The 13,074-nt window shown below is 40.8% G+C and overlaps 1 protein-coding gene across 6 annotated transcripts in view; it reads left to right on the top strand.

Annotated features, from left to right (window-relative positions):
• Positions 1–1,948: 1,948 nt before the first annotated feature.
• tdrd3 (tudor domain containing 3) overlaps positions 1,949–13,074 on the top strand; it is a 75,452-nt gene continuing 64,326 nt past the window's right edge. For 5 of the 6 annotated variants that reach the window (XR_007957147.1, XR_007957146.1, XR_007957148.1 and 2 more), the window contains exon 1: positions 2,012–2,237. Coding sequence is in view for 3 of the 6 variants with exons in the window: in XM_052026097.1 (XP_051882057.1) it covers positions 2,200–2,237 (38 nt within the window). In the remaining 3 variants the exon portion in view is untranslated. Of the gene's footprint in view, positions 2,238–13,074 lie in introns of all 6 variants that reach the window. The other variant, XM_052026099.1, reaches the window with a different exon arrangement.

Raw genomic sequence — 13,074 nt, 5'->3', positions numbered from 1 at the left:
TTTGAAATACAAACCAGGAAAAGAAATGGTGCTAACAGATGTACTATATCACATAAAATAACATGAAGTGAGAGGTCCAATAAAGACCCAGTAAATATGATATAAATAAAACTTTGTAAAATCAGGGAAGAGATCAACAAAGATGAGAAGTTAGAAATGCTTTCTCAAAAAGTTATTCACGGATGACTTGAAAAGGTGAAATGAACAAACAATATAGGTCAATCAAAAATAACATCTCACTGGAAAATGGTGTCCTATAACCCCTATTAAGAATTATCATACCAAAAAAGATGTTGGAAGATTGAATCCAGAAGACATATGAGAAAGACAGTTTGGACCTAACTTAGTTTTACTCCAATTGTAAGAGGTGTAGCCTATAGTGACAGTAAGGTTTGATTCTTCCTTTGCCTCTCTGCATTTGATAAGTGTCTTTTTGACTGAACATCCCCATCAGGATGAAATTACTGTGATGAACTTGCATCACTTTGTAAACTCTCCAAATTCCCTGGAGGTAAATTAGGTTCTAATATGACACACCAGGTATTTCAAATCCCTTGTTTTGAAATCAAAATTCAACCTGTTGTGGTTATTGTTGTAGATCTCAAGTTTCTCACCTTCCAATGAAAGAGAACATGGAGATACCATTCTTGGTTGGGCAAGAAAAAACAGCTCCCACATAATGCTCTGGCATCTTCTCCTTTTGTTCTTCTGGCCAACACTCCATGTTGACACCTCTATCTCTGTAGATGTCTGTCCAGTTTATGGCTAATTTTGGAGACAGCAATGCCAGACATATGCTAAATTGTATCTGAATTGTTGAGAGGGCAAGCAGCGTGTTACTTGATTTAATTATTACAAACCTGAAGCCCAGCAAAAATTACTGACAGAAAGTCATTGTTCATCATGACTGAGACAGGCAAGTAAGAAAGATGAAGAAGACTGCATCTTCCAGCAAAGACCTGAATTGATTGAACAAAAGTATCTGCCACGTCACTGACAACACAGCAACAAGTGAAAAGTTTAATTTCTACAAGAGTACTACAATGCACTAATGGACATTTTTTGTTCTAATTGTGTTGTTTCTTGTAAAAATTGTTTAATTTATGTTTTTCTTGTGAATGCTGCTTACGTGATACTATGTGCCTGTGATGCTGCTGCAAGTAAGTTTTTCATTGCACCTGTGCATACATTTGTTTGTGCATGTGACAATAAACTCGACTTTCCAGTAACATCACCAACACGATGCATGAACTCTTCGCAGAGGATGACAAGTTCACAAAGTGGGGATGCAATAACTCATCACGTAAGCGTTTTGTGAGGAATGCTTTAAGAAATTTGCCAAATTGTAACAGAATGTAAGTTATTTTAAAACCGATCATCCAACTTTAAGAAATGGGAACATTACATTACTCCAAGAACGACGAGGGATGCATTTGCTAGAGGCACAAGCATACCATTTGTACTTACAGTATCACATCATTTGTTACGGTAAGTTTTGTGTAGCAGCCACATTTTGGTTTATATGACAGCACATGGCCCACAATCCGAAAATAAACATGCAATACAATTAAGAAAGGAGGCTTTGCGAACAACGTTAATGATGCCGGGATACTTTGTGGAAGAGCAATAAAGTTCACCTCGACCCCTTCCCAACAGCTCTTTCTCTTACCAACAATATGAATAACTCAATTGCTTTTTGTCGAATCTTGCTGCGTTATTTCCAAATCAAAATCTATTTGATGGGATGGGAAAACAATCCTCAGAAGAAACGTTGATGTGTCCACGCAGGACAAACTCGAATCAGGAACGCGTTCCTTCGCAGGTCAGCAGGATTGAACCTTCCGCCAGATGAGCAGAAGATGCAGCGACTGTGCAACTCTCCAATTAGCCCCACCCCTTGTTCGCTCAGCTGCCGGTAATTTATGAATGGCCATGAGTCTCCGACGTTGACTGGATAATCCAACTGTCAATCATCGCACAGCTCGCGACGTGACTGTTGGCGCTTGTACGTCGTGACGTGTCTGTGAGGAGTTTGAGGGACGAGGTCGGTGAGCTGAGGCCTGTGTGGTCAGCCTACAGCTCTCTGCCGTTTAATATGAGGTTCGCCTGCTGTCTCTTGGCGGACTGTTGTGACCGGCGGCCTGCCTTCTTTTCGTGCACCGGTTTTGCTGCGTTCGCGTAAGGGGCGGCTTGGTGAAGATGGCGGATGTGGGCCCGGCTCTGGCCCGGGAAGGCTGGTGAGTGTCGTGTGTGGACAGGTGGCGTGAGGCTGTGGCGGGCACCGTGCAGTCACTGAGTCAACCCGCGGGGTCCGCTGGCCCTGCTACTGCCGCAGCTCCACTGGCTGTGGGTGGGCTCTGTACATGCATTATAGTTGGTTCCATTTGTACAATAAGCTTCACCAGAGTTTGTTCGTGTGAATCCGGGCATCTGCTCCCGCAGGGTTTGTGGAGTCGATGCCAGGTTGGCTCAGTGACAGGTCCTCTCCATGACACACACAGAGTTGTGAGTTTAAGTGATGGCGGATATGTAATGTTAAACCGACCTTGTTTTAGCTATTCATACTGCAGTGGTCAGTAAAGATCTAAAGAGCAGGGGATTGTGCCAATTTCCTGATCCCTGGAGAGGCACAAGAGACTGCAGATGCTGGAATCTGGAGCAGCTAACAAACTGTTGGAGGAACTCAGAGGGTCGAGCAGCATCTGTGGAAGGAAAGAAGTTGTCGACGTTTCTGGTTAAAACCCTGCATCAGGACTCTAATAATCCTCCCACAGATGCTGCTCGACCCGCTCTGAGTTCCTCCAGTAGATTGTCTGTTGCACCTGATCTCTGGATTTCTCGCTCCTGATCTCTAGATTTCTCTTCCTCTGCTCCTTTCTCCCTTGGTCTGCAGTTTGTTTATGACTTGCTTTCCCAGGAAATGTTTATTTCTTTAACCAATTAATTTTATTTTCCATTCATACTCATTTTCCTTAACACCTTTTGCCAATTTTAAAGTTGCCCTGGTCAGCATTCTTTCTTTGAACATGTCAAGATCAAGATAGTTCTCTTTACTGTGTGAAGATTCTGCTACATATGTTTGCTTAGATTGTCATCATTAATCTGAAATGGAAGGGGGTGGGTGGGAACAGAAACTATTGGAATACAGAAATGGTCAGGCAGCATTTGTAGAGGTATAACTGAGTTAATGTTGGAGATGCATCAAAGCAGGCCAGTCTGACACAAAGAAAAGGCTAGCTATTTAAAAATGTTGAATTGGGTATTGTCCTGAAGGTTGAAATGAACCTGGTTGGAAGATGAGGTACTGTTCCTCGCACTTACGATGGTTTTGCTGGAAATGTAAGAAGCCCAACACATAAGTTAGAATAGAAAATTAAAGCAATTACCAATAGGAAGCTTGTGGTTAATCTTCTGAATTGAACAAAGGTTTCTGCAGATTGGTCAATCGATCTGCATTTGGTTCTTAAGTTGTAGAGGAAACTACATCATAAACACCAAATGCAATGTAGTGAATTGCTGTTTTTTTGGAAAGAAAGTTTGGGGTCCTCAAATGGTAGGAAAGGGCAGATGTTATATCTCTTGGGTTGTGTATATATGTGCCACGAGATGGGGAGAGGTTGGTAAGATGGGAGAGTTAAGGATGGGAGGGTACTTTCAGAATGCTGAATGGGCAGGGAACTGTATGTTCAGTGGTAGAAACTCACTGAAGATAGTAAAATTGGTCCAGGATGATTTATTGAATTTGAGGTTGGAAGGTGAGAACAAGGGGAACCCTATCCTAGTTTAGCAGAGAAAGTGGGTGAGAACAGAACTGCTGGAAATAGAGGAAATGGGGTTAAGAGACCTGTCAGCTTGGTAGAGGGGAAGCCATGGTTAAGGAAAAAGGAAGATGCCCCAAAAGTTCTTGTGTGGGAAGTCTTCACATCAGACCAGATCAGACTTGATTGCTAGGTATCTTGATTGCTGCTTATCCCAAAGGAAAGGAATGCCTAGAGGAAGCAGGTTGAGAGAAGGAGAAATGAAGATAACCGGGAGTCTATGGGCTTGAATTAAATATTAGGCACAGACCTAGTCCCTGAGATCGTAATAATGAAATAAAGGGCAGAAGCAGAAATGGGCCATGTGAAAGTGAAAGCAGGTTAGAAATTGGTAGTAAAGTTAATGAAACTTTCCAGTTCAGTATAAATGCAAGCAGTTTTGCCAATACAGTTGTCAATGTAATGGAAAAAGAGTTGGTGGAAAAAGCCTTGAGTCTGACTTTTTTAATATCTTTGTCCATTTTTCCTGACTTTTAAATACATTTATTTAAATTACTTGCATTATTTAATACTAACTCCTTTGGATCATCAGCTAGTTTGGATCTTTTATTTCTCTTCTGAATTGCACCCTATTTGTTGGAAACTGTCTTGGATGAACATAAGAATGAACAACAGGAGCAGGCCATCTGGCCTTAGCAACGTGCTGTGCCATTCATCAAGATAATGGCTGATCTTCTACCTCAGTGCTGCTTTCTTGTGCTATCCCCATACCCCTTAATTCCCTTAATATCCAGTAATCTATTTTCTTTTTTGAATGCATTTGGTGTCTGAACCTCCACAGGTCTCAGCAGGAGAACCATTTCAAAGATTCACGGCCCAAGTCAACAAATTTCTCCTCATTCCAGTTGGAAATGACCTCCCCTTTATTCTGAGATACTGGCCCCTAACTCTAATATCCTCATCCAGGGGAAACTGCCTCCATGCATCCACCCTGTCAAGTCCTGTAAGAATGGCACAAATTTCAATGAGATCACCTCTCTTTGTTTTAAGCTGTAGGGAATACAGGCTTGGTTTGCTCTCTCTTCATGTGGCAAATTTGCCGTGTCAGAAATCAGTCTGGTGAATCTTCACTGCAGTTATTCTATGGTGAGTAAAAGAGACCAGAGCTGTATACAAAACACAAGAGGCATTTTCACCATGGCCTTACAAAATTGCAGCAAGTCATTTGCACTTCTGTAAATCCCCTAATAAAGGCTAACATAGCATTTGCCTTCCTAATTGCTTGGGGCATCTGCATGTTAACTTTCAGTAATTTGTGTACACTTACATTCAGTTTCCTTTGCATATCAATATTTCCCAATCTCTCTCCATTTAGAAAAAATACTGCGCTTTCCTTGTGCACCAAAGTGGATGACCACCTTATATCCACCTGCTCACTTGGGATGTCCATATCTCCTTGAAACCTCTTAATGGTCTCCTTGTACGCAATCCCACCTAATTTTGTATCATCAAACTTGGAACTGTGCTATTTGGTTCCTTCAGGCAAATCATCAATGCAGATTGTGAATAGTTGGGGCCCAAGCACAAATCCCACAGCTACGCCCCTAGAAATAGTCTGCCAATCTGAGAGACCTGTTTATTCCCACTCTGTCTGTAAACCAATTCTCAATTTATTATCCCCAATTCCACGTACCTTAATCTTGTTGATCAAGGTCCTCTGAAGGACCTTAGTGAAAGCCCTCTGAAATTCTATATATGCTACTTCTACTGTTACCTTTTTTATTAGTCACATCTTTAAGGACCTCCAATAGGTTAGTAAATTATTATTTCCCCTGCATAAATCCATGCTGACTCCACTCAAACCTGTTATTCTTGGTCTTATTACATTATTCATTATAAATGCACTATTGTTTCATAATTTGCTGTTTAAAGTCGAAGGAAGAATTATTAAGTAAGATTATGGTTTTCCATGGCCACACTAATTTTTATTTTATGGTTCTTCTGATCTTTCAGGTTGCTGCTGTTAAGGACTTTTGTAAATGTTATGAACTTCCAAACAATTAAGTTCAATAATATTATTAAAAATCCCAGGTTAATAGAAATCAGTAGAAAAAGGAAAATAAATAAACCATTTCCCTACACTTTTAATCAAGGTCACTGAGTCAATTCAAATGAGTGACTGGCAAAAGTCTGAGGAGCCAGACATGAAATGCATTCCTCTGCTCAGCTCGGGATTTTTGTGTTTCACCACCCTTATTCAGTGGTGAGTCCAGCAGTGGAGCAGGAGATGAGTGGGCTTCTGATCCATGTGATTCTGACATGAGTGCTTTATTATGCAGGCACGTAAGTCAGAATTGAACTGATCCACGAGGAGGACATTGCTAGTGGTTCTCTATAGAACCAAAAGTCAAAGTAAGGGAGGTTTGGCCCAATACCATTTTGGTAGGGTAGAGAAAGTGATCTGTATTTTCAAGGAGATGGCTAAAAATGTGGGGAGGCTTAAACTTCTTCCTAAAGGTGGTTAAGGAAACTTTGTTGAAATAAATTATTAAATCTTGAGGGTGAAGTTAAAAATAAACTACATGGGAGACCTACAAAGTGCAGGAAACATTGGCAAAGAGTAATAGCTACAAAAATAAGTTTGGAAGGTATATCAGAAACTCCCCACAATTTTTAAAATCATTTTGGGAAAAAGAATGTTGGGTATCATAGACCCCTTTAAAACAGAAAATGAAGCTATTGTAAATTAAATTTGCACAAGGAAGACATGTTATATGATTTCTATGCCTCTTATACAGATGAAGAGGATAGTAGAGTCATAGCACGGATATAGGCCCTTGGGCTCAACAAGTCCTTGCCAACCATGGTGCTCACCCAGCTCATCGTAATTTCCTGCGTTCGACCCATATGACTTCAAGCCCCACCCCTCTATGTACCTATCCAAGTGCTTCTTAAATGATACTATTGTATCCACCTCAACCACATTCTCTGGCAGCTCATTCCATATACTCACCACCCTCTGCATGATAAACTTGCCCCTTAGGTCCCTTTTTAAATCTTTCCCTTCTCATCCTAAACCTCTGCCCCCCTAGTTTTGGACTCTGCTACCTTGGGGAAAAGTCTGTTACCATCCACCTTGCCTATGCCTCTCATAATTTTAAACACCTCTATAAGGTCGCCCCTCATTCTCCTACATTCCAAAATGTACATCTAAAGGGGCTTTATACTGAATTAGGGACAAAGACTCTCTAAAATTAAAGCAAATCTGAGGATACACATGAAGCATGTAATGAAATGAAAAGTGACAGATGCCCAGGAATGAATGGTTTCCATCCATGGGTGTCAAATGAAGTTGGTGAGAAATTTGCAGATGCCTTAACTATAATTTTTTTTCAGTTCCCTAAACTTACAGAATTCTGGATATGATGGGGCTGTTTAAGGATTATGGGACAAGTAAATTGGGGTACTTTCAGCATCTGTGACAGGGATATTAGCTTAAAAAATGAGGATAAAATGATTGAATACCATTCTTAAAAAAATTCTATTGATGACAGCCAGCATGCATTGGTAAGTGTAGATGCTGGAATTTTGTAATGAAAGTACAATGTTGGAAATGTGTCATGTCCAGATACCATTGCTAGAGAACAAAACTGAGTTTGTTTCAAGTCGATAACCTTTCTGTCAATGATGGTTGCTGGCTGATGCTAAGTGTTCCAGCATTTACATTTTCTTCTGAATTTGTGAGCAGTTATTCTTGCTTGGTTAAAACATTCCCATGTTTTAGGTGTCTGAAGTTGTTTTATTTATTATTTTTAGATTGGTGTGTCATTGATAGGATCAGAATCTATTTCCCATTACCTAGCAGTGCTCTGTCACTTTCTTAAACAACTGCAATCTTTGTGGTGAAGGTACTCCCACAATATTGATTGGGAAGGGAGGCTCCAAGGTTTAGACCCAGTGACAATGAAGTAATGGTGATGTGGTGTCACATCAGGATAATGTGCGAATTGGAGGACAGCTTGCACTTGGTGGTATTTTTGTACTGCTTTTTCTGTTGGTATTCTTGGTGGTAGAGTTTGGTGATGTTGGAGTAGCTGAGGTGAATAACTAGAGTGCACTTAGTATGTGGAGCACGTTGCAGCTGTGATGAGATGCACATGGAGTGAATTACAGTTTCAGGTTGTGGAAGATGTGCTACTGAAGTTGGTTGCTTTGTCCTGGATGGTGTTGAGTTGCTGGAGTTCCAGTCATCCAGGCATTTTTAGAGTGTTTCATCACACTCTTGATTTGCACCTTGCAGATGGTGGAAAGGCTTTGAGTGTCAGTGAGTAATTCAGCATTTGACATGCCCTTGCAGTATTTGTGTGGCTGGTGTAGTTGAGCTTTTGACCACCAGGGTGTTCGTGGTGGTGGACTTGGCAGCAGTCACACCATTAAATGTAAAGGATTAAGGTTTTGGTTCTCTTGTGTTGTAGATGATCATTGCCTGGCAATTTTATGGTGCAAATGTTACTTGTCACCAATTGGCCCTTGCCCAGATTAGAGTTATAAAGAGATACAACCCTTTGACCCACTGATTCTGCGCTGACCATCACCCACCTACCCATCCACACTAATCCAAAATCTCATTTATTATTCCTGCCAATTTCCACCCCTTGTGAACACACCAGGGGGAATTTACAGTGGCCAATTAGCTTATCAATCTGCACTTCTTTAGGATGTGGGAGGAAACCAGAACACTTTGGAGTACTGCGAGAACGTGCAGACTCTACAGGTGCCAGCTGAATTTAGGATTATATTTTGTTTTGCTGCATGCTGGCATGGATTCCTTTGTATGCTGAGGAGTTGTGAATGAAATTGACCAATGTGCAATCAATCGTCAATGAACATTTTAACTTCTAACTTTATGATGCAAGGAAGGTCATTGAGCTAGAGATGTCTGAGTCAGCAATACTACTTCAGAACCCTTCTAAATAATGTCCTGGGGCTGAGAAATCACCAACCATCACAATCATCTTCATGTGCAAGATTTGATTTCCAAACCTTGAAGTTGTCCATTGCTTATCTTTTTACCACGGCTTCTTGCTGCCTCACTTAAGGCCAGTTACTCTCACCACATCCTGAAATTCAACTTTTTGGTTCATGTTTGTATCAAGTTTTTGAAGAGTTTGGAAGCTGATTAGTCTTGTTGAAACGTTTTTTGAGCAAATCGTTAAGTGCTATTTGAAGCACTGTTGATGACAGTTCTGTTGTCTTGCTGATAATAGTAGAATAGGTGATAATTAATTGGATCACAACTTCTCATGATTCTGACATGCTTAGGGAATTTGTCAGGGAGATGGCAGTATTCTCTGGAATAACTTGGCCAGTGTTCTGAATTATTCTAGAGTACAAGTCTTCAGGTCTACAGCTGAGATATTGTCTGATCTCATAGTTTTTGTATCCCATGTTCTCATTGGTTTTATGATGTCACATGAAGTATATCAAACTAGCTGGAGATTTGGCTTCTGTGATTTTGGAAGGATACCAAGATTGACACTTGTGAGTGCTTCAGCCTTCTCTTGGTAACTCGCATGTTGAATCCTGGTGTCATTGAGGAAAGGATGTTCACAGAGCTTTCCATTATCTCTTTTGTTTGTTAATGGTGGTGGATAATTGAGATGACGCAGAGCTTTGATTTGATGTATTTGTTGGGTTGCTGTTTTTGCTGTCATAAGCATGCAGCTTCACCAGGTTGCCACTTCATTTTTGGGTATGTCCTATGCCGCCCATCTGAAGTTTTCCTGGCTTGATGTCAGAGGTAGATGAAGATGTCAGACCATGAGAGTTTTGGTGGTGAAGATGAGACTTCATAAAAGTTCTCCTTGCCTGTGTTTAACCTGATGCCATGGGGTCTGGAGTTGCTGTTGAGGACTCCCACCTTTCCCTTTCCTCTGGTGGGTCTTCCTACCAGTGTAAAAGAAATATTTTTGTTAGATGATACTTTGCATAAGAAATGTTGCTTGATTTATCTGGGCTGTTTTTGAGGAAGACTTTGCAAGTTTCATTAGGCTGGGAGTCACTTTGCCTTGTTTGAACTTGATGCCCGGTTCATGCTTGGTAGCTTGTCCAGTTTTATCCTTTTTCTGTTTTATTGTAGTTGTTGTAATACAACAGTGGCTTTTTGATTAAAATATCAGAAAGCGGTCACAAATTCTTAATACTGTTAAATCTCAGGAATGATTTCTTGCTGTAAATATTGGATGAAGCTAAGCATCAAATATTGAACTCCAATCTGGTATTGGAGACACAAGAGACTGCAGATGCTGGAATCTGGAGCAAAAAACAAAATGCTAGAAGAACAGTGGGTCAGGCAACATCTATGGAGGGAAATCGACATTTCAGGTTGAGACACTTCAAGTGGTCTCTTGCTTTTTTTGCTCTGATCTGGTATTCTCTAGATTACATCTTTCTTTGTAAACTGAAAAAACTGGGGGGGTGGGGTGGGGTGGAGGGGAAGAAGGGTGAGTTCTTGGATATTGGAAGTAATCTTTAATTTAAAATCCTTTTCGGGGGGGGAAAAGGATCTGTGCTGTTAAAAATCATTCATAACAAAGTAGTTCTCTTGAATATTGTAAATCTGAAAATTGAATATCTGGGGATGCAAGAATTTCTCAGCAAGTGGCAACTCTGGAGAAAAATAAAGTTAACATTTTCAGTCATTGACTTTTAAGCACAACTCTTACCCTTAAGATGCCAACACGGGTTGAGCACTTATTTCTGGCTGATGTTCCAGTGCAATGTTGATGAAATCCTGTATTAGTGTAAGCATCACCTTTTGAATGAGCACCATTTTTGGAGAGCAAATGATTTGGTCCTTTATCCTGCACCCAACATCACGGGTTGCCTAGTTATCATCACATTTATGTTACTGGAATCTTTTGTGTGCACATTTGGCTGCTGTATTTCCTTCTACGCTTGTCACAACACTTCAGATTAGTTTGTTGTAACTTCCATGGGAGCAGTTTGAGGTTGTAAAAGGTGCTGTACAATGTGAATTCCTTCCTTTAATTGTATTTGATATAACATTGTGCTTTTGGAGGGGAGTAAATATTCATTAGATTGAATGGAAGTGTCCAGTTGTGTTCCTCCATGCGTTATTTTCATGCAGCTCTTTTTGATCTGATTTATTGATCTTAACTATAAATTTATATTCCATATAATTAGTTTTCAAATAACTTGTATCTTGGCGTTATAGACAGTAAGTGTGCTACTATGCACCTCATTAAGAACAAACTCAAATTTGTGGAATGAACAGACGTGGCAGATGTTGTTTAATATAAACTGTGAAAAGATGTATTTTGGAAGGAAAGATTAGTTGAATGACCTTTTCCCATGTTCTACAAGCCAACACAATTTCAACACGAAAGGAATACTCAAATATATACCAATCCACGGTATATATTTCCTTTGCAACAAACACAGTCTGTGCTTTAGCATTCAGTTAGAGTTTTGAATGCATCTTTAGGGATGGTACATGCTGCCTTCTGTGTATTTGCATTGTGATCCTATTCAAAAGAAGATTCAGACTGGATGCCTACTTCACGCACAAGGTAATTCACAAATGATCACTTAGCACCACAAACTCTTAAGAGACTCAACGTGTAAAAGTTGTGCCAATACTGCTTCATCTTTTTGGATGTATGAGTGGCAAAATTGTGCAATTGTGTAAAAGGTGTTTGAAAAAGCTCGGGATTCACGTAACAACATATTTGGAAATGGTAACCGGGGTTTCCCTTCCATCACCACCAATGCTGCCCTTACCCATATCTCCTCCACTTTCTGCACGTCTCCCCTCACCCCTTTCACAGCGACTCCCTTGTCCACTCGTCCCTCCCTGCCGATAACCCCCGGCACTTATGTATGCAACTGCACCAAGTGCTACACCTGTCCCTACACCATCTCCCTCACCACCATTCAAGGTCCCAGACAATCCTTCCAGGTGAGGCAGCGCTTCACCTGTGAATCCGAAGGTGTCATTTATTGCATCAGGTGCTCCTGGTGCGGCCTCCTGTACATTGGTGAGACCCGACGCAGATTGGGGGACCGCTTCATCGAGCACTTTCGCTCCATCCGCTGCAACAGCCAAGACCTCCCAATGGCCACCCACTTCAATTCTACATCCCACTCCCATACTGACATTTCTCTCCATGACCTCCTGTACTGCCACGTTGAGGCCAGGCACAGGTTGGAGGAACGACCCCTCATATTCCACCTTGGGAGTCTCCAACCTGATGGCCTCAACATCAGCCTAGGTAGAGGCTGATAAATATGATCCTGTGAATGTGATCATACCTAGCTATTTGACCACTTTGTAGATGTTTACTAAGTTACGCCCAACCCAACCTGACCATGGCCAGTCTGTATCTGACCCAAGTCTGAGTACATAGTTTTTCCATACTTGACCTGATCATGGCCGTAAGTATGACATTATTGATATGTTTGAGGCTGAAATGACAAATATAATGAAACTCTCAACTTGGTGTTTTTTGCTCATCTTGACCTGGATAAAGTGTTGAGCTGTACTGATACGGCACGGCCTACCTAGCCTACCTAAACCCAAATGTTTAATCAGAATACACAGCCAAGCAGAACTTGAGACTTATGGGTCAGACAGCACTTAGTTTGTGTGACTACCCTCTAAAATTTGTATGAGTTCCCAGATGATAATTAAAAGCTTTCTGCTCAGAATCTACCTGTTCCTTTGTGATGCTATGACATTGAGGATTTGGAAGCCATTTACCACAGAAATTCAGCCTCTGATCTCCTCTAGTTGCCCAAGCATTTGTGACATTGAGTCACAGTGTACCATGATTCTTCCCCAAGCGTCGATTTACTTATCTGGCACTATGTAATGCCAATGTTACTTCCCACTTCTCAGATCGAGCCTGGATGTTGTCCTTCTCTTGCAGGTAGATGTAGGTAAGAGCAAATGATATTGGGGCTAGACAGAAGAATATGTTATGTATAGATCTTGAAATAAATCTGTGTGTGTTGTCTCTTCACTTATTTTGTGGGTTGCAGATTAATTCCAATGAGAAAATTCCCTTTTTTGTTGCTAATGAACATCTTTATATGCAAATCCTGTCATTAAGATCATATTATCTTGGCATTCAATATGTACAAAAATCTGAAAAATTAAATAACTCTTCATACCTGCTTCATTGATCATAATATTGGGCAAAACCAATGAATGGGACTGGCATCAGATGCTGGAACTTAAAAAATGAAGACTGTACACTACCTGAAAATGTTGAATGCCAAACACAGTTCTTAT

The sequence above is a fragment of the Pristis pectinata genome, chromosome 11 (assembly GCF_009764475.1).
Source record: "Pristis pectinata isolate sPriPec2 chromosome 11, sPriPec2.1.pri, whole genome shotgun sequence".
Lineage (NCBI taxonomy): Eukaryota > Metazoa > Chordata > Chondrichthyes > Rhinopristiformes > Pristidae > Pristis > Pristis pectinata.
This window is presented reverse-complemented; position numbering and strand designations above follow the sequence as displayed.